The sequence below is a fragment of the Lepidochelys kempii genome, chromosome 3, assembly GCF_965140265.1.
Source record: "Lepidochelys kempii isolate rLepKem1 chromosome 3, rLepKem1.hap2, whole genome shotgun sequence".
Classification (NCBI taxonomy): Eukaryota; Metazoa; Chordata; order Testudines; family Cheloniidae; genus Lepidochelys; species Lepidochelys kempii.
In genome coordinates this window covers 203532937-203553184 of record NC_133258.1, presented here as the reverse complement: position 1 = coordinate 203553184, position 20248 = coordinate 203532937, and the positions used below count along the sequence as shown (strand labels likewise).

The following is a 20248-nucleotide window of genomic DNA, read 5'->3' as shown; positions in this document are numbered from 1 at the left end:
GCCTTTTTCTCTCTAACCCCTTCTTTTACTCTGTTATTTAGTTAGCCACAGTAGATTTGTTATCCTTTGGGGGGGGGGGGAGTTGTGGGGGTGTAATACATATAGTTTGAGCCTCTATGATGGTGTTTTTAAAAAGTTTCCCTGCAGCTTGCAGGCATTTCACTCTTGTGACTCTGTCTTTTAATTTCCCTTGAATTAGCTTCCTCAGATCCCTTGTTACTGGGGGGGAGGAGAGGTCCTGTGGGGTTTCTACCCCCCCCCCCCCATGTTAAATGGAATGACAAGACGGGGCCATCTGGAAAGGGGACGAAGCCCGTTTGAAGGCCTGGTGGGAGGAGGCGCAGTGTGAGCCCAGACTGAGGCGCGTGGGGGGCACAGGACTGGTAGGGATGGGACGCGGCCCCGGAGTGGGGTCTCACTCCCAGCCAGCGGCCCCATCCCCGAAAGGGGGAAACGTTGCCAGGCAACCCCGCGACGCGAGGAGGAGGAGTCTGACGCTACTTCCGCCCGGCTCGCTGTCCGTTTGCGTCATATCTCTGCGCCGCCGCCCTGTGGCTCGAGCCGGGAGGGCGGCGACGCTTGGTGTAGTGACGCCCATGGCGGCGGCAGCGCTGCGGCTCCGCCCGTGGCAGTTGCCGGAACTGGCTGGGCGGGGGGAGCGCTCGTGAGCGCCCAGCGCTTCCGGCCGCCGCGCGGAGCCCGGGGCTGCCCGGTGAGTGAGCGCGGCCCGGCTGGGGTGTGAGCCCTGCAGACCGCCCCCCCTCCCGGGGCGGGGGAAGCCCCCGGACATGTGCCCCGGGTGTGGGGATGAGGGACCCCCCCCCAGACCCCTCTGCCCCCTGGGCGCCCACAGAGCCCCTCCCCCCACAGACCCTTCCGCCCCCTGGGCACAGGGGGAGCCCCACAGACCCTCTTCCCCCATAGATCCCCACCCCCTGGGCACAGGGGGAGCCCCACACCCCCCCCTTCCCCCATAGATCCCCACCCCCTGGGCACAGGGGGAGCCCCACAGACCCCCTTCCCCCATAGATCCCCACCCCCTGGGCACAGGGGGAGCCCCACACCCCCCCTTCCCCCATAGATCCCCACCCCCTGGGCACAGGGGGAGCCCCACAGACCCCCTTCCCCCATAGATCCCCACCCCCTGGGCACAGGGGGAGCCCCACAGACCCTCTTCCCCCATAGATCCCCACCCCCTGGGCACAGGGGGAGCCCCACACCCCCCCCTTCCCCCATAGATCCCCACCCCCTGGGCACAGGGGGAGCCCCACACCCCCCCTTCCCCCATAGATCCCCACCCCCTGGGCACAGGGGGAGCCCCACACCCCCCCTTCCCCCATAGATCCCCACCCCCTGGGCACAGGGGGAGCCCCACACACCCCCTTCCCCCATAGATCCCCACCCCCTGGGCACAGGGGGAGCCCCACACACCCCCTTCCCCCATAGATCCCCACCCCCTGGGCACAGGGGGAGCCCCACACACCCCCTTCCCCCATAGATCCCCACCCCCTGGGCACAGGGGGAGCCCCACACACCCCCTTCCCCCATAGATCCCCACCCCCTGGGCACAGGGGGAGCCCCACACACCCCCTTCCCCCATAGATCCCCACCCCCTGGGCACAGGGGGAGCCCCACACACCCCCTTCCCCCATAGATCCCCACCCCCTGGGCACAGGGGGAGTCCCACAGACCCTCTTCCCCCATAGATCCCCACCCCCTGGGCACAGGGGGAGCCCCACACACCCCCTTCCCCCATAGAACCTCCCCCCCCCCTGGGCACAGGGGGAGCCCCACACACCCCCTTCCCCCATAGAACCTCCCCCCCCCACACACACACACACACCCCGTGGCCCTCCCAAGCGTTTCCTTCCCCAGGGGTGTGGGGATGAGGTGTTTACCTATGGACAACTCCCCCTGAGATTGTGAGGCCCACAGACATTTCCTCCCAAGGGAGTGGGGCTGAGGGTTAACCCCACAGACACTCTGAACACAGTGTGAGGGTAGAGGCGTTGGATCCCAGACACACCCCTTTACAGAGGGGCAAAGTACTCCACTCAGGAAGGAACAATCAGTTGCATACCTACGAAATGGGAAATGACTGCCCAGGAAGGAGTACTGCGTAAGGAGTACGGAAAGGGATCTGGGGGTCATAGTAGATCACAAGCTAAATATGCAGCCCGCTGTTGGGAAAAAAAGCAAACCTCATTCTGGGATGTATGAGCAGGAGTGCTGTAAGCAAGACATGAGAAGTAATTCTTCTGCTCCACTCCGCGCTGATTAGGCCTCATTTGGAGTATTGTGTCCAGTTCTGGGCGCCACATTTCAGGAAAGATGTGGACAAACTGGAGAAAGTCCAGAGAAGAGCAACAAAAATTATTAAAGGTCTAGAAAACATGAGCTATGAGGGAAGATTGAAAAAATTGGGTTTGTTTAGTCTGGAGAAGACTAAGAGGGGACATAACAGTTTTCAAGTACATAAAAGGTTGTTACAAGGAGGAGGGAGAAAAATTGTTGTTCTTAACCTCTGAGAATAGGACAAGAAGCAATGGGCTTAAATTGCAGCAAGGGCAGTTTAGGTTGGACATTAGGAAAAACTTCCTGTCAGAGTGGTTAAATACTTGAATAAATTGCCTAGGGAGGTTGTGGAATCGCCATCATTGGGGATTTTTAAGAGCAGGTTGGACAAACACCTGTCAGGGGTGGTCTAGATAATACTTAGTCCTGCTTTGAGTGCAGGGGACTGGACTAGATGACCTCTCGAGGTCCCTTCTAGTTCTATGATTCTATAAGAGGTGTGATGATGGGGGCGAGTGGAATCTCTCCAGCTGTTGTGACGGGGACATTGCCCTGCACATCCCCTCATGCCCAGTATCTCTTGGGGTTGTTGGTGTCACCGTGTTTAACGTGGTTATTGTACCACAGATGCTGCAGGTGGAGTGTAAGGGGAATTGCTAGGTGTTGTGTGGTGCATGGGATGAGATTAGTGTAAATACCCGGCTAGGAAAGGGTGTGAAGTCCATTGTGATGTTTTGATCCAGTTTGATGAGGTCCTGTGGCAACACACCATCACAGTGTCATGCAGGAGTCTGCCCTGTTGGCCAAGCTTCCATGAGTGTCAGCCTGATAACTTCCGTGTTTCCTGATCCCATCCCTACAGCACTGTTAGCTGGGCTTCACATGCTCACTTTATCTGTCACCTAAACTTGATGCCACTCTTCTGTTCCAGTGGCCATTCTACTGTGCCTCACAGATTATAATTGTCACTTTAGCCATACTGGATTATGCCTGACAAAACTGGCTTTCTGTCTTTTGTTTTGTCAGGCAGTTCTGCCTCTAGACCAGAGGTTCTCAAACTGGGGAGTGTGGAATGTATTTGGGGGTGGGGCACGAGCAGCTTTTTTTTGTGGGGGGGAGAAACTTGTTGTGCACATTTTACCCACAGCAATGCCTAACTAGCAAAACGGATTCCTCCAGACATATCAGGCCCTCAGATGGCACTGTCCTTTTTGTCGGATTTCTGTTTAAGCTTGCATAGCATTCTACATAGTCGTTGCCATCTGTATGTTAATCTGTTTGCTACGACACTGTGTGCACATTTAATTGCACACATGGACCACAATCACAATTTTGCTTTTATTACAATGGATCGTTGGCTCAAAAAATAACCAACGCAAGTGAAAAACAGAAGCCGAACCTGATTGAAGTGAAGCACTGCCACTGCACATATTGGTATATGTACTTGTGTGATGGGGCAGGGCATAAACTACTACAGACACAAAGAAGGAGAGCACGATCAAATAGGTTTGACAACCACTACTCTAGACGGTGGCACTTTAGTATGGCATGTGACTTGGATAACAGATAGCTGGCCATACATGAGCACATGGTCCCCAGTTCTACAAGCTGTTCCCCGTGGGCAGACTCCCTGTGCCCACACAGCAGTTTGCAGGCTTCAGTGACAGAGCATCTTTTTTAGGAGAAATGGATATGGATGTTTCTCTTGGCACAGATACGTGCTTGAAGCAGAGAATGCTGTTAGCAGTTTGAACGAGAGTTTGTCACCCACTGGAAGTGAAAGCCTTCCATTGCACTATATACCTTATTGAATATGTTAAATTAGTGTTTCCTGTTTGAACAAATTCCAATAGAATGGAAGACCAATGTTAAGGACGAGTGCATTCTTTACCTTGATGGTAGTTCTTAGTTCTATTATCACAGCTTTATGGAGAGTGTGGGTTATTAATGTTCATATAATACACTGGTTTAATGATTCGGATAGTCTCTCTTGGGCCTGACTCTTAGAAACTAATAGATAGGGTATACAGTTTAAGGAATTCTCTAGCTCAAGTGGAAGAGGCTGGTGACTTTGAAGCTGAAGATTCTGTGCTCACTCTCTGGTGATGACCATTGGTGTCTGTACTCGGGACAGTTCGTAATAATAGCTTTTTCAACTTTTGGTCATTTGTTCAATCAGTAAACAAGTAGCTAATTACAAAGTGATACAGGAAGTATTGTAACATGTAAAGTAGTTAAAGGCTTGTACCTCTACTGAAAAACTCACTTCCAAACTGTGCTGATATCAAATGCTTTATCAATTAACGGATCTTTGCTTAGTTAACCCCAAAATATATAGTCTGAGATGAGAGGGAAGAGAAAATGTCTCTGGGATAAATTAAAAGAAATGGAAGTTGTGTTTAGCCATCCAAGCTCCATCGTCCATGCTTGGTAAAAGATGTCAATCTACAGTAGGCCTTGCAAGAGGCAGACCAATCATAAGAACGTAAGAGCTGTCATACTGGGTCAGACCATGGTCCATAACCCTGTTATTTTAGAACAGTTTTCCCAACTTGTGGAGATAAATAATTAGCCCCACTGTTTTATAGTCTCCTTGACTTCTGTGTTTTGAGAACTCATATTTTCACTTCATCCAACTTTTGTTTAAAATATCTTTTTGTTTACCCCAAAAGCCTATTCTCAGGAATTATTCTATTTGGGATTGTAAGTATGCTTTTATTATGCACCTTAATGAAAGCATTTCTTTTTATCCTTCTTTTGTTCACTTAGTCTTTATTACATTTTAGAATCCTATTAGATTGAACTCTGCACTTTTTTAGCATCTTACTTCTGATTTCTTAAGGAGTGAATCTGCCATAATGATGACTGTGACTTGAAATAGAAGTTAACTTCTGAAAAATCTAATTACTTTCTATGAATGGCTGCTAGCTTATTTCTAATAGAAATGAGACACAGCTAATCTAGTCTGTGCTTCGGGCCAGATTTTTCAAAAGTGCTTTTCTGAAAATCTGGCCACTTTATTAAGGTGTCGGAATGGGAGTTGGGCTTTTAAGTTTTGGTTTCTTCATGATAGGCAACTAACATGTGATGTTGTTAACAGCAATTTGCAGAAAGAAGAAAGATGGAAAGTAATGCAGTGTTGCTAGAATCAAAGTCCTCGCCGATAAACCTTCTTAACGAAATGCATCAGCTGCGTCTTCTGGGCCATCTTTGTGATGTGACCGTTAGTGTGGAGTATCAAGGTGTCAGGGGAGAGTTTGTTGCTCACAAAGCTGTATTGGCAGCAACAAGCAAGTTCTTCAAGGAGGTGTTTCTTAATGAGAAGAGCATGGATAGCCCAAGGTCAAACGTGTTCTTGAATGAGGTCCAGGTAGCTGATTTTGCTTCATTTCTTGAGTTTGTGTATACTGCGAAGGTAGAAGTGGAGGAAGACCGTGTGCAACGTATGCTGGAAATAGCTGAAAAGCTTAAGTGTTTGGACCTGTCTGAAACCTGTTTTCAGCTGAAGAAGCAAATGCTTGAATCAGTGTTGCTGGAGTTGCAAAATTTCTCTGAATCACAGGATGCTGAGGAGAACAGTGGTATCCAATCAAATGCTTTACTTGAATTGAAGACAACTGTTGTGTCAGAAGGTGACCATGCAGACTGTCCTCCTGATTCTCCCAGTTCCCGCATGGAAAGACCCAGCAATGGAGTTTCTCCCGAGAGGCCAACTGCCAAATCAAAGGAGAAGGTCGACAAGAAAAAAGAAACCATGAAGCCTCCCTATGCCAAAATAAGAAGAGCCAGTGGGAGACTGGCTGGGAGGAAAGTATTTGTAGAAATCCCCAAGAAGAAGTACACAAGGCGGTTGAGAGAGCAACAGAAGAATGCAGAGGATGCTACTGAAGAGAACAAGTTCCCGAAAGACCAAATCATGCATGATGTGGAGAAGGAAGAGGGGCAAGTGGAGAACAGCATGAAGCCTGAGAATGAAGAGTGCAATGGCAACTTTGAATTAGAAGACAACTTTAAAAAATCAGAGGAGGATAAGAAGAAACGAGGCAGCAACTTCAAATGCAGCACCTGCAAGAAGGAATTCCTGTATGAGAAGAGCTTCCTCAAGCACATAAAGCACAGTCACGGCATTGCAGCTGAAATCATTTACCGGTGTGAAACCTGCAGTCAGACCTTTGCCAACCGGTGCAATTTAAAAAGCCACCAGCGCCATGTCCACACCAGTGAGCGCCACTTCCCTTGTGAACTCTGTGGTAAGAAGTTCAAGAGGAAGAAGGACGTCAAGAGGCACATTCTTCAGGTTCATGAGGGTGGTGGGGAGCGTCATCAGTGCCAACAGTGTGGAAAGGGTTTGAGCTCCAAAACTGCCTTGAGGCTTCATGAAAGGACGCATACAGGCGACAAGCCTTATGGGTGCACAGAGTGTGAGGCTAAATTTTCTCAGCCTTCTGCACTTAAAACACACATGAGGTACGAACAGACTTAACTGGCCTTGTTAGATTCTGGTGGGAAAGGTAAAATCCACTGAAAGACATCCTGAACCTCAAGTAGAGTGAGGATTTAAAAGGAGACTGACTGGAGGGTTTCAATATATCCCTTTTCAGAGTGTTTTCTTTCTAATTAGGGGAGCACTGTCATTTAATTTAAGCCCAGAGTATAGGGTTAGGCCCCGATCCAGCAAGCACTTAAGCACATAAATTTATTCATGTGAGTAGTTCCATTGAAATCAGTGGGACTGCTCTCATAAGTAAAACTGCACATATGCTAGAATGTTTGAAGGTTTGGGGCCTTAGGTTTTTTTTTAACTGATTTAGGAAACACTAAAATTAATAGTAAAATGTTATGCAGTGGGAATGAAAAATGTTTTTAAAAATGTAAAAATCCTCAGTGGTGTGTGTAACCCAAATAAAACAGCACCAGGATGCTGCAAAAAAACCCCAAGAAGTGAAATTGACTAGAAACAGACCAATCTGGTGTCACTGTCAGCGAATTAAGTGCAGAAAGTAGACAGACAGCAGGAATGATGAGGACTGTAGCAGGGTAATAAAGCTTAATATTTATATAGCACTTAGAAAATGAGAATATTGTGCCTTTGCACATGGGACTCATGAAGTCCATGTGAGCTGCGTGTCTGTGAGGGCAAATTTGGCTCACTTGGGGCTTGAGACTGCAAGGTGATGAGCTACTCTGGCCCTGACGCTGCAAAAGCACTTAAGCATGTGTTTAAAGTAAAGGGAATTACTTGTTCTTAAAGTTGAATACATGTGTAAGTGTTTTGTAGGATTGGGGCCACTGCCTTGCAGAATCAACCCCTCGCTAGCCCACAGAGCACACTCTGAGACAGGGTAAGTGGGGGAAAAGGGAGGTAGATGGTGCATTCCCCAAAATGTCGCTTTCCGAGCTGGAACTAGAACTCTGGAAGGTTCTGCCATCGCTAGGCCACTCTCTCCTCTGAGGTATGAAGTCCATTCGAGTTTAGTCTCTTAATCTAAACGTACTACAGACAGACAGGGTGCTTTCTGTCATTATAGTTCCATTGAAATCAATGAGATTTCACATGATAGTAAACACTATGCCCCGTAGTAAGCATTTGCAGGATTAGGTCCTAAAATGTTGTTACCAACACAGATATCGAATTTTTTCAGCATCACCCTCTAAAGTGTTGGGACCATTTGACACTGAAAATCATTCACTGGTCAGGAAAATGAATGAGATTCCCCCTCTAACTGGTACCAATATGAATGGACAATGCTATCTATGATGATTTTATTGTTTAAGTATTGAGAAGGTGCTCAGCATTGTATGTGTCATGCATATCAAGACAGTCCCTGTCCCGAGAGCTTATACTCTAGAAGACAGACCTAGAAAGACAAGATGCTTGGGAGACCCAGAGGAAGAACCCACTTCAGATAATTACCTAATTTTTTCATTTTAATTTTTACATATAATCTCCCCTGCTAATATTTAACTGTGAGAACTGATCATCTGGTATTTTTGTTCCTGCAGAACTATTCAAAGGAGTCAAGTAAATCAAGTGTGAAGTTCATGTGTAGGCAGGAAGTTAAAGGTAGATGCAACTGAAGTGCAGTTATAGACCCTGATCCTGCAAGCTGCTCTGCATGGACCCTGGACTTCACCCATGCAGATCTCATTGCAGGACTGAAGCTATAATAAGGAAAATGACTGTATAAAAATGCAGTGTAGTTGTAGCCGTGTTGGTCCCAGGATATAGAGAGACAAGGTGGGTGAGGTAATATCCTTTATTGGACCAACTTCTGTTGGTGAGAGAGTTAAGCTTATATAAAAATGGCATTTTCCTGTTCTGCTCGCTCTGTGTCTTCAGTCTGAGCCATAGCCACTTACTTTACTTTGTAGGTCTGACAACCCTGCAGAGCCAGCACAGCTAGGGAATAGCGAACCAAACTATGTTCTGGCTCAGTAATCATTTAAAAAGAACTGTTAGCCAAATTCTGATTGCAGAAAATGTTATTGATGATATCCGAGCCTTAAAGATTACTGCTTGACTTTCAGATTCCAGGTGCAATTTAAAAGAACAGTTTATATTTTTATTACAATTAAATATAATTTAACCCTCTATATCTTTCCCTCTCCATTTTTGTATTTGAAGTGTGTAAAAATTCAGTATAGATTTTTAAGCTTACCAAAAACTTCTTTGGCTCAAATATTTCTGGATCCTGATTCCAAATCATGGAATGTGATAGTCAGGCACAGCACTCTGCTTGTGTGGATCACAGCTCAGAATCTCGGCTTGATTAGGAAATCTTAGAAAGACCATTAGCACTGAACTCCACAATGCCAAATTTTTTTAGTCACATTTCAGAGGATAGCCATACAGTAACAGTGACTAGTAATGTACTGTAGAGGAGAGAGAACCTTTTAGCTTAATGGTATTTTTTCATTTCAGAATCCACACTGGTGAAAAACCATTTGTCTGTGATGAATGTGGTGCAAGATTCACACAGAATCACATGCTTATATATCATAAAAGGTGTCACACAGGCAAGTTTCTTCTTTTGTCACCCTCGCCATGTAAAGGGATGTTAGATGCAAAACTTATGTTATTTAGAACCTAACTGCTGTTGCAGCTTGTGTTTGTGACATATGTTTGTGACATTTATAATGTGTGTGTGTGGGTGGGGGGGAGATCATGATTTTGTGAATAGGTGTCTTTACCCAGGTTGCTAGGTTTAAGGAAATGTACAAAAAAGGGTTAAGTTTAATTAGCATTTCCTAAAGAAAAAAACACAGCACAAGACTTCAGTAAAACACCAGCTGTATAAATAATTGCAGCCATCTGGATCCTGAGCGATCAGGAGCTCCAGTATGAAGCACAAGTAAATTTTTGTTGCATATTCTGCTTTTCTGTATTGGAGTTAGAGCATTTTTGAGAGAGACGGGGGGGATCTTCAAAGCTTCACCCTTAACATTTTCGGAATTTACTACCGTAAAAACAAGTTTTTAAATGTGTCCTTATCAAAAATATTGCGGCATCCCACACCTTTCCTTCATACAGGTTTAGTGTCATTTAGTTTAATAAACTAATACTGGTCTGCAAAATTGTTTAAAAAGGAATTCTGATAAACCCAGCTATGACTGTGAGTGTCAGTAAAAAGGTCTTTTTTATTTTTGTTTACAAAGGGCTCATTTATGAGACACCTTTACTCGGTCTGCGTTTTGCTCCCTTACTTCCTTGCATGGGCTACCCACATCAGTGGTCTTTGCTTGTGGGCGGGAAGTGGGTAGAAGTGGGCGAAGCCTATTAAAGGGAATGGAAGTTTCCCATTGGCTTCAATGGACTTTGGAATACGGGTAGCTGGAGACTGCTTTGGAAATTCAGTCCCATTGTTAGTAGGGCTTTATCCTAATTATTAAAGCTAATTATGAACTCATGTCCTGGGCAGACATGCAGCAATTAACCTAAGAAACATAATTTTAAAAGTGGCTTATTTTAACCTGTAATTACCTACTTCATACACTTGTGATTTAAATCTCATGTGCTGGATTGATATTCTACCACCAGACTTAAGTCATGTGTGGGGAATTTCTTCTTTTCCTTTTGCATTTCTTACCCACACGTGTCAGAAATCTCTCCATCCCCCCTGCTCGTGGACTCTTCTGCCTTGAACAAATGTGAGCTGGCAGAAAATGTAAAACCAGTGACATGTTAATACAGGGAAACTTGCCTTAAGCAACAACCGAACGTCAGCTACTTAATGGAGTGGCCTTCTAATGAAGGTGAGCAGGACTGTGTTCAGTATGGGCCCAAGCCAAAGGCTGCTAAGTTAGTGGAACGACTCCAACTAACTGACGACTTCAGTGGGCTTTTGTTCAGGTACTACATTTGGGGATATTTTGGTGCCTTCTGAGAGTGGTGCCTTGTACAGCTTCTCAAACAGGCATATTCCGTACCTGATAAGGCAGCGCTGACTCCCCTGAGCTAGGCCCATTGAAATCCTTTTTGACATTGACCTGTGTTTAGTTTGTATATAATAGCTCTGTGTTTGCATGGTTCTAAAACACTCCTTTGTTTTTTCCTTCTCTGATTCACCCTGGCTGTAGGGGAAAGGCCTTTTATGTGTGAAACATGTGGGAAGAGCTTTGCCTCGAAGGAGTACTTGAAACACCATAATAGAATACATACCGGATCCAAGCCGTTTAAATGTGAAGTTTGCTTCAGAACATTTGCACAGAGGAATTCGCTTTACCAGCATATTAAAGTTCACACAGGTAGGAAACATTTGTTTGGAAAGTAAAGTGTCAAGATCTATAGGTCTAAATCTTAAGACTATTTAATGTTGAGGGACTCCTTTAACCAAGAACTTTTATTACTTTTAAACGTACTAATCCTTTGTGGAACTCTTAAAACTATTTTCAGCCAATGGTGGTGTTTCCTCCATTCCTTTCCTCTTACTCCATCCTCCAAAAATGTGTTCTCCCTGCTGGTTATACAACAGCAGTTAACTATCAAGCACTTCACAGAGCTGTGCTGATGCCCCATGAGACACGCAGAGAAGTTTATTAGTAAATAAAGAGCCGTATCCAGCTTGACAAAGCTCTGGCGGGGATGATTTAGTTGGGGATTGGTCCTGCTTTGAGCAGGGGGTTGGACTAGATGACCTCCAGAGGTCCCTTCCAACCCTGATATTCTATGATTCTATGATCCATTTTAGCTCCATTCAAAATACTGCAAAGATCAATTTTGTCTTTGCAGACCTGTCCTCCCACCCACCTTTCTTGCTTGCTTCCTCTTCCCAATTTGTGTTTGTCTCTGCCTGTACCCTGTTCTCTGACATGAGAAGCAAAATGGCCATGGGTACAACTGCATCTCTGCTCAGACGCAGCCTTGCTTCCCTAGTGGTTCCATCTGAACCATGCAACTCTAGTCAGTGTCAGGTTGCTGCTGCCAGCATCTCTGAGCAAACACTACCTACTGCCTTTGCTGATTGGGTCCTTGACATTGTCTTTGACTCTACGCTCTCCTTCACCCATAGCTATATGGCTTCCTCCATAACTTCATCTGTATCTTATCAGCCTCAGTTCTACCCCTGCTGAAATCTTCATCCATGTCTTTATCTCCTCTTTTGTCTGTTGGAGTGCTCCTTAGTTTCCAACACTGCAGCACGGTGCGAATGTTTCTGTCTAGCTTTGCTCATGTACAAAGTGAAGCCCACACTATAACCATCTAGTTGCTCTCCACTGCAAGAGCCAGCTTAATATTGTCCACAGTTATGAAATTCTCCCTAGACACTCTCTCTACTTTCCTCCCCTCAGCTTGTCTAGCACTGGTCTCTTCTCTGTCCCTGCACACAATCCTGCCACTGATGCTAAAGCCTTCTCCCCTATATTGCCTGCCATCTGCAATACCAACCTTGTATCGCTCTGCCTCATCACATTTGCATCTATTTTCAAATAATCTGAAACCCCTACTTTCTTTCCCTGTGCTATTATTTAACCCTGTGGCTGTATCACAAAATGCTTTACTAGGGTAAATAATAAATCACAGGTGAAAGATGCTTTAGACTAAAGTGCATTTTACCTGCTGAATGGTATTGTGATCTGCTTTGGTAGATGGTGTGATAAACCCCAGAATTCCTGCCCTAGTAAAATACTGCTATAGGTAAATATGAAAACTCATGTATTTCAGGCCAGAAGCTCAGTTGATGCAAGTGCTCTGTTGACTTCAATAGCGCTAAACCGATTTACACTAGCAGAGGATCTGCCTTTAAACTATAGCAATGGTCTGTTTACCTTGGATGTGTCAGTATAATTTTCTGCAAATCTGAAATTCCCGCAAATGTATTTGCAGGCTTTCTGAACATGCCTGTATGTGCCTAGTCAAATATATGTGATATGAGGGCACGTATGAGATCACCAAAGGAGCAGCACTCTGGGTACGGCTAAGAGGTCAGTCTAACCCTGTGCTCTGATTTCAGGTGAACGGCCCTATTGTTGTGATCAGTGTGGTAAGCAGTTCACGCAGCTCAACGCATTGCAGCGCCATCATCGAATACACACGGGGGAGAAACCGTTCATGTGCAATGCATGTGGGCGAACGTTCACGGATAAGTCGACCTTGCGGCGGCACACTTCAGTAAGGACGGAGTCCTGCTACAGACTCCACTGCTAGCTCCCGTCGGCCTGATCTCGCATTTCAGACACGCCTGTGTAAAATGGGCCCGTTCTAGAAAAGGGCCTGTTGGCTTTAGAACACCTAAGGAAATGCATTGTCCCATTGAGGCCGACAGCTTTCCTGGGTTACAGTCAAACTAATCTCACTACTGGCAGCATAGCAAACACACATAGCAGGAAGGAGAGTTATTTTTCTCACTCTTTCACTGACCCAGCATATGACCTTGGGTCTGCCATTTCCCTGCGAAATGGAAGTGATAATACAGGGGGGCTGTGTGAGACTTCACTTATTTGGAGAGAGACACTGCTTTGCCAAGTTAACACTTGATGAAATGGAGCAAGGGGGCCCATCAGGGACCTGACTGGAGCAGCACTGGGGCTGCTGTTTTCTGCGTCAACTTATTATAGCTCAGGCCTCTTCTCCCTGTCTCCAGAGGGCTGCCATAGGAGTCCATTTTGGTGACTGTGTGCCTGCTTGAGAATCCCCATGTAGGAAGATGTAGCAAGTCCCCCTCCTTTTGACACTGCCTGAGCAGTATAAAAGCTGAGGAGCAGGGCAGAGAATCTGCCCCATTATTTGTAAACAGATTTTTAGATCCTTGGCTGGCAGATTCTGTAGAAAGGCAAAGTGTTGTCATTCTAAACAGCAAGTGCTGAAACGGTGTTGTGTTTGGTTTTAGATACATGATAAGAATACACCCTGGAAGTCTTTCCTGGTTATTGTTGAAGGAGTGTCTAAGAACGATGAAGGTCACAAGACAGAGCTTCCTGACGAAGAGTATCACATGTCACCTAAAATAACAGAGAAGTTGCTGTCTTTTTCTGAAAATGGCCACTATCAAAACTTGACTGCTGTCCCAGGGAGTGTGACTGCACTGCATGACAACAGTTCTACCATAGTGACAGACTGCAAATCAGATGGGACTGTGGGACCCCAAGAAGCCCTCATAGCTACCACCTTAAGTGAGCTTACAGTACTACATACACAGACAGATGCTCTTCAGCCGCAGCTCCATGCTCTGGTGAATATGGAATAATTTGGTATTGTTCACCAACCCAGCCTAACTTCTGACTTTGCCAGTAACCTAGTGATGTAATTAGGAGAAAGCATAGACCCAAAAGGAAGAGGGACTAGTCATGGATGACATTCACGGCATTTATCTCCTCCTCACCCTTAAAACACCAATCAGTAATCTTCAATTTGCATAGTCTAGCTGTAGCTCCTTTTCCCAGCTGATAGCTATTATTCTACTTCATTCGTTTCTTGATTTTTCTGTACCCTTTGTTATGAAAGTGTGAAATAGTACAATCACTTCAGAGAGCAGTTAACCTCAAGCAGAGCATATGAAGACCTGCCATTGTTTTAATGTCTGGAAATTGGTCCACGCAGTCTTCTCTTCGCTACCCTTCCTGCAAAGGTGTGGTAAGCCCTTCTTCCTTTTGTTTGGATGGCTTGAGTGCAGCTCCCTTAGAAAGGAGGGTGCGGGTTTTTTTGTTTTGTTTCCAATTCGATTCCACAACATGTGTGAACAAAACAGAAATATTGTGGTGCTTCTGGCCTAACAGTCAATGGAATTAAATATACTTTCCTAGTAAAAGTTCATATGTAGAAAATAAAATTCTGTTAAATTTCATTTCAGAAAGTGTTTTAATCTTGGCTTTGCCAAAGCTTCAAGCAGAATTATTTTAGTGTTTGGAAAAACTAATGGGAGCAAGCTTGGGAAATGTATGGAGTTACATTCCAATAGTTCCTGTTTTTCCATAGCAAAAATATGGAACTTGTAGCCTGCGGGTTTGGGTGTTGGAAGCAGATTGCGCTGTTCTAAAATAGCTCATACACTGTTACGGAACTTGCTCCAATAAGAAGTGTCAATTGTGAATTAGCAGGATCACTAATCTAGTGATTAAAATAACTCACTAAATTTGCACTCTTAAACTCTGATCTTGCAACTGGCTCTAGTGGTGCAGATCCCTATTGACTAATGTGAGCACAGGGGTCTCTCCTGATGGATTCATTTGTGGAATAGGGGCCTTGGGGTACAGGTGATAAGTGGGATACATTAAGGCCATTCAAGTCGTTTCAGGCCCCAAATTTTACTTTAGAAAAGGCTTATTGAAATAACCACATAAATGTTTTTCTTTACAAGTTCTGTAAAAACTTTTTGAAGAGTCATTGTTGGAAATGCAACCACGGGCTAGTGCCCGGAAGTGCCCAAGCTGAGGCAAATGCCAAAAATAAATGACATCAGTGCTGACATTTATATTTTTAAAGCTTTTGTTTTCCTGGTTAGAATGGTATTTAGTATCTGAGCTGAGAAATTTAACAGGAAGATATTGACAATGTGCCTTTTTTAAGTGTCAAGGAAGGTAGTGCTTGCTCCAAAAGCCCACTGAAATCAGGCTTTATGGGTTGAATTCTGCAAGCTATGCTCCCAATAATCTGATTGTCAGTGGCACTCCTCAAGGGTGTTGAGGGTTAACCTAGTAAGAGATTGCAGGATCAGACCTTTCTGTGGAACCCACCATCTACAAAAATCTGGTCAAATTCAGGGTGTTAGTTTTCGTCCTAATCCTTTGTTTTACAATGAGACTATCTTACAGGTAGTAAAGGGAACACAAGTGGGATGGCTCAGTACAACCAGTTTCTTTCCATTGCAAGGGGTTTCACTTTCCAAGTTAGTTTATTCTTAGTGAGAGAAAATATATACGTTAATGTTCAGTTTTTTCTTTATTTTGAGGAAATGACATGTGTTTGGTGTGTTTAACTGAGCAGAGGCTGATTAGGTCTGTGAAGAAGGCCTGAGCCTGTTCCCACGGATTTTAAGTGGAGCAGAATTAGCCCTATGGTTAACAGCATTTTAAGATGAAGCTTTCAACAATTAAACATCTTAATCCCACTTGCCTTTTTTACAACTCAAAGAGGCAAACCAGTGGGCTAGAAAAGGCACAAACCATTTTAGATCAGTACAATTTTGTGCTTTTGTGAACATTTTAGGAGCAATATACTTGTTAATCAACTTGACCAAGCAATTAACTGTTCCAAATTGGGCCAGATCTTCAGCTATGTCAGTTTATAGCAGCTGAGGACCTGCCCTTCTGATTTTTGCAGATATTAAATTTTTTGGTGAAGGTTCCTTAAAGTAGATTTTTTTTTTAAGAACCAGTTTGAGAAAAGCTTGCTGAAAGTTAAGCACAATCCATCATTATGGCCCACTCCTGAAAGACTTACTGGTAGGCAAAGCAATAAAAATAACCAAACTGTGGACCAGAGTTTTGGGGTATTTTTGAACCTTAAAGGAGCTTCTGATGTTACCTTTGAACCCTAGCTTAATCCAGAAAAAGGGTTTAAAAAAATAGCTTTCCAGAAGGTTATATTTGACATATTTATTCAAACATTGTGTTCCCTTTGAGTGTTGAAGTTCAAATGATTCCTAATGACCAATGTACAGTGTTTGTAGATATATTTAAATCCTGAGCATTAGTACCTGTAGACAGAGGAAATTTTTGTATTCCATGAATGTATGGAAGTGAGTAACCTGTACGAACTATTAAATCCTATTAAAATATTGAACTAGTTACTGCCCTTTTTGTAAGTGACTTGCTTGGAGTACCATACATTCCTCTTCCCTGAGAACAATGCATTGTATATTGCAGAGATCTTATGATTTTAGATAATTACAGTAACTCTACATAAGTTGCTACTGATCACCTGGTGACTTAGGCCCTAATAATTCCAATTGTTCAGTACTCCGTTTTGCTTCCATAGTGCTGATTATTTCTGCAATAATTTTAATGTTATAACATGCATCAGAAAATTCTACAAGACATCACTTATTTTCACAAGTCATATAGTAAGCCCTACAAGAACTTCAGTTGTACAGACTATTTGTATTTAGTATACTTGTTATGCGCAAGGTGAAATTCAATGCACAGCATTCCAAAGAGTTACACACTAAATATGCAGAATCTGGAACCACTTGCTGCAGAGCACTCTTTGAAGAAAAGGGGCTTTACTGTTAAATACAGCTAAAACCGCTAGTGGTCACTGCTATCCCAAAGCTGTAAAAAGTACCTCTGATCAAACCAGGGAGTTTAAGTGCATAGCACAAGCCATTCACCAGAAAAGAACGCTCCTCAAAATTACTTAATTTTTATTTTATTACTGTACCGCTTCACACAAAACAATCTGTTCCTGCTCAGGCCATTTCATTATTAGTTTTCATAATACAGATTCTTGACCTGGGGGGAGGAAAAATAACACCCTGACAGCTTTGCTCTATGTTTTACATGATTTGAAAACTGGTATATCACGGCTTACAACAAATAATTACATTACAGATGACATGCTGCTATACAAAATCACCAAGGTTTGCATTTAGACAGAACTACTACGTTATAGAGTGCATTAATAACAGATAACAGACTGGTACATCAGCAGCAATTTATGTATACTATTGTAATTGTGCAAAAATACTGCTTAGGTCCTGGAAAAATAAATTCATAACCAGTGCCAAGTTGTAAAAAAAAAAAGCTTTCCCACAATTTCTGTATTAACAAAACATGCCTGTGTAGGATTTTCACTAAACTGTGTTTTATCTGATCTCCAATTATATGTACGATGGCAAAAATATATTCCTTTTTGAATCAGGAAAGTTATGAAACTGAAAAAAACTAATGCCCCCCTACAAACAAAGCTTGACATCTCTCTTCTTTTTCTAAACATAAGCATGCATGTATTTTCCTCTCTGGGGTGCCTGTGTAGAGAGACAGCTGAGTCAACACAGATACAGCACTCAGGTGTGAAAAGTCAACCCCCGGTGCAACAGCTATGCTGATCTAACTCCAGTGTAGATGCAGTTAGATCAACAGGAGAATTCTTTTACCAGCTTAGGTGCTAGTGCTCAGGGCCATGCTTTTCCTACAGACCCAGAAAAAACCCTTCCATAGCTGTAAGCTGCATCCACACTGTAGGATTATGTTGGCATACATCTGTTTAAAGGAAAGTTGGACTTGTTCAGGAATAGTTCCCTGGAGGGAGACCCAAGTCAGCCATTTCTAATGTGACTAGCCCTTGTAAGCAAGCATTAATCACACAAGCTGCAACTTTTTAATGTTTCCCAGCATATCTGAGTCTGTTGCTCATCAGCACCAGCTCCTCCCATTTTTAAAAATTTCCTCTGTGGCCCCCTGTCGGCCGCACATCTCCATCGGACAAACCGAGCACATCTTCTCTAAGAAGCTTTTCAAATTCTAGAAAACGATTTTGTACAATTTCAATGATAACTCACTAGTGTTCATTCCAGTTACAAGAAAAGCCACACTCACTACATAACACTAAGCCCTTCCTGATTTAGAAAACAATCAAGTAGAAGAAAGTTTAAATTGATTGTTGATAGGAGTCAATAAAAACCATCTTCTCTCCTGGAATTTTTTATATCATTTGGTCTCCTATCTGATATTTTCTGTAAACAAATGCCATAAGGGTGCTGGCTTGCTAGGGTTACTATACACCTGGCAATCCCATTTTATTAAGGAAAGCTAGAAGCACAAACAAAAAAAAAAATAGATATTCTTAAAAGCCAGCTAGTACCCTGTCTGGAATGTGGGTAGGTCCGTGCATATTTGTGGCAGGTCTTTCCTCCAAAAGAGATTGCCAACTATGGAATACTAGTGTTTTCCTACTTTACAGTATCCAATATTTAAAAAGGTCAAATGACAAGCAGCATTTATGCAAAATAAAGCTAGTAGTCTTTCATTGTGTAAGCAGCACTGGTGATCTAAGAATGGAATAATTTCTACAGCTTATTGGAACTGTATTGAAATATTAAGCCATAACACTGAAACTGCATATGGTCATGAGTCTATCTCACTGTCATACATATATTTAATGTAGGTAGCTTGTCTACTTATCTCCACTGAAACTAGGATCTGCACACACAAACACAAACTGGGATTCTTCAAGATCATTTTCAATTTCTACAGTTTTAAAACAAGCCTGGGCAAGCTGTTGTCCAACAGCGCTGAAGGAGGGTATCTTAGCTAAGATCAAGCCTAATACAATAACTAGGCAGCATACCTTTGACACAGCTTTGCCAACAGCACAAAGGGAAGGAAATAGCGTTCTGGCACATACAAAAAACCTGCAGCAAAGACAATAGCAGGAACTTAGGTAAATGAAAAGTTAGAAAAATATATTATTACCTGTTAAAGTCATCTTAGGGCAGGAGAGATGGTATGCACCAAAAAATAATGTAAGTGGAAAAATATTTCCAACCAAAAAAATAGAAGAAACTTACATTTCATATATAGTCCTTAAATAGAAAATACATGATAAGCTAGGTCCTACTTAAAGAATGTTTTGGGGAGAAGGTAATTGATTTAATATATTATACGCAGACCCCTCACCTATGAAGATGAATGTTTTTAGACCCAGGTCATTATGTATTTGTTCATGAACACATGTATCTGTATAGTATATACACATACACACATGCATACTGTATATAAAAATCACAAGCATTTCACTAGCATCATTAAAATAGCTCTATCATTTCAAAAACAAAAATCTAATGTCTGACTAAGGTCCATTAAAAACACAGAACTTTAGCAATATGTTAGCATTAGATCAGAAAATATTGTGTGTACTGTATGTCATGGATATTTACAAGCATGGATCGAAAGTGTTGAAGACGATGAGCTAGTAGAGAAATGGCGGCAGAAATAAGTTAAAAATGAAAGACTTTTGGCTCATCAGCTACCAAAAATAAAGATTTTTGCCACAAGCATTTCTTTCACTGATCTCAAAAGTCTTGTGAATCCCTCTATTGCTCTCACATATGAAGATCTGTCAGCAACACCTAGGAGTATCATTTCTTATCCATCCATGTCATCAAAAAGACACCAGGATACTAACAATACAGGTAATTTGGTTCATAAACAACAAAATTAAGCTAGGTGTAGTGTCAAGTATCCCATAATGGTCCATGGCCATTACACAAAAACAGATTATTTAGGAGTTAGGCAACATGCTACATATACCGCAAATAATTCACTTTAGGTCTCCATCACCATCTCCTTGAAGTGACTTTTTGATGCGAAGCAACATAGTCGTAAGCCACTGATCCAAGCGAGATATGGAATCAAATTCCTTAACCTAATGGGAAGGAAGTTTAAAACAGTTTAACAGAGGGCAAATGGGAATATTGCTATCACTACTCCTAGCAGTAAATGGTGTGCTCCATTTCATTTGCTAGTCATTTATTTAAATTTCTGTTAGTTAAATATTCCTTAAACCACCGATACATGT

At 43.3% G+C, this 20248-nt stretch overlaps 2 protein-coding genes across 4 annotated transcripts in view; one reads left to right on the top strand and one right to left on the bottom strand.

Moving 5' to 3' along the window:
• Positions 1–569: 569 nt before the first annotated feature.
• Positions 570–18580, top strand: GZF1 (GDNF inducible zinc finger protein 1). Of its 2 annotated transcripts, none has more exons than XM_073339701.1 (6): positions 570–712; positions 5396–6762; positions 9218–9312; positions 10873–11040; positions 12747–12904; positions 13623–18580. In XM_073339701.1, exons 2-6 carry the CDS (start codon positions 5417–5419, stop codon positions 13977–13979), a joined length of 2124 nt encoding a protein of 707 aa, XP_073195802.1. In that variant the 5' UTR covers positions 570–712; positions 5396–5416; the 3' UTR covers positions 13980–18580. The 2 variants fall into 2 exon arrangements, with proteins under 2 accessions (XP_073195802.1, XP_073195803.1); XM_073339702.1 differs by lacking the exon at positions 570–712 and adding an exon at positions 1848–2119.
• The window catches only part of NAPB (NSF attachment protein beta), a 34958-nt gene continuing 31792 nt past the window's right edge, over positions 17083–20248 (bottom strand). The window contains exons 11-12 of one of the 2 annotated variants that reach the window (XM_073339704.1): positions 19981–20095; positions 17083–19082 (exon numbers count right to left, since the gene is read on the bottom strand). In XM_073339704.1, the coding sequence (XP_073195805.1) occupies positions 19991–20095 (105 nt within the window). In that variant the 3' untranslated portion in view covers positions 17083–19082; positions 19981–19990. Of the gene's footprint in view, positions 20096–20248 lie in introns of both variants that reach the window. The other variant, XM_073339703.1, reaches the window with a different exon arrangement.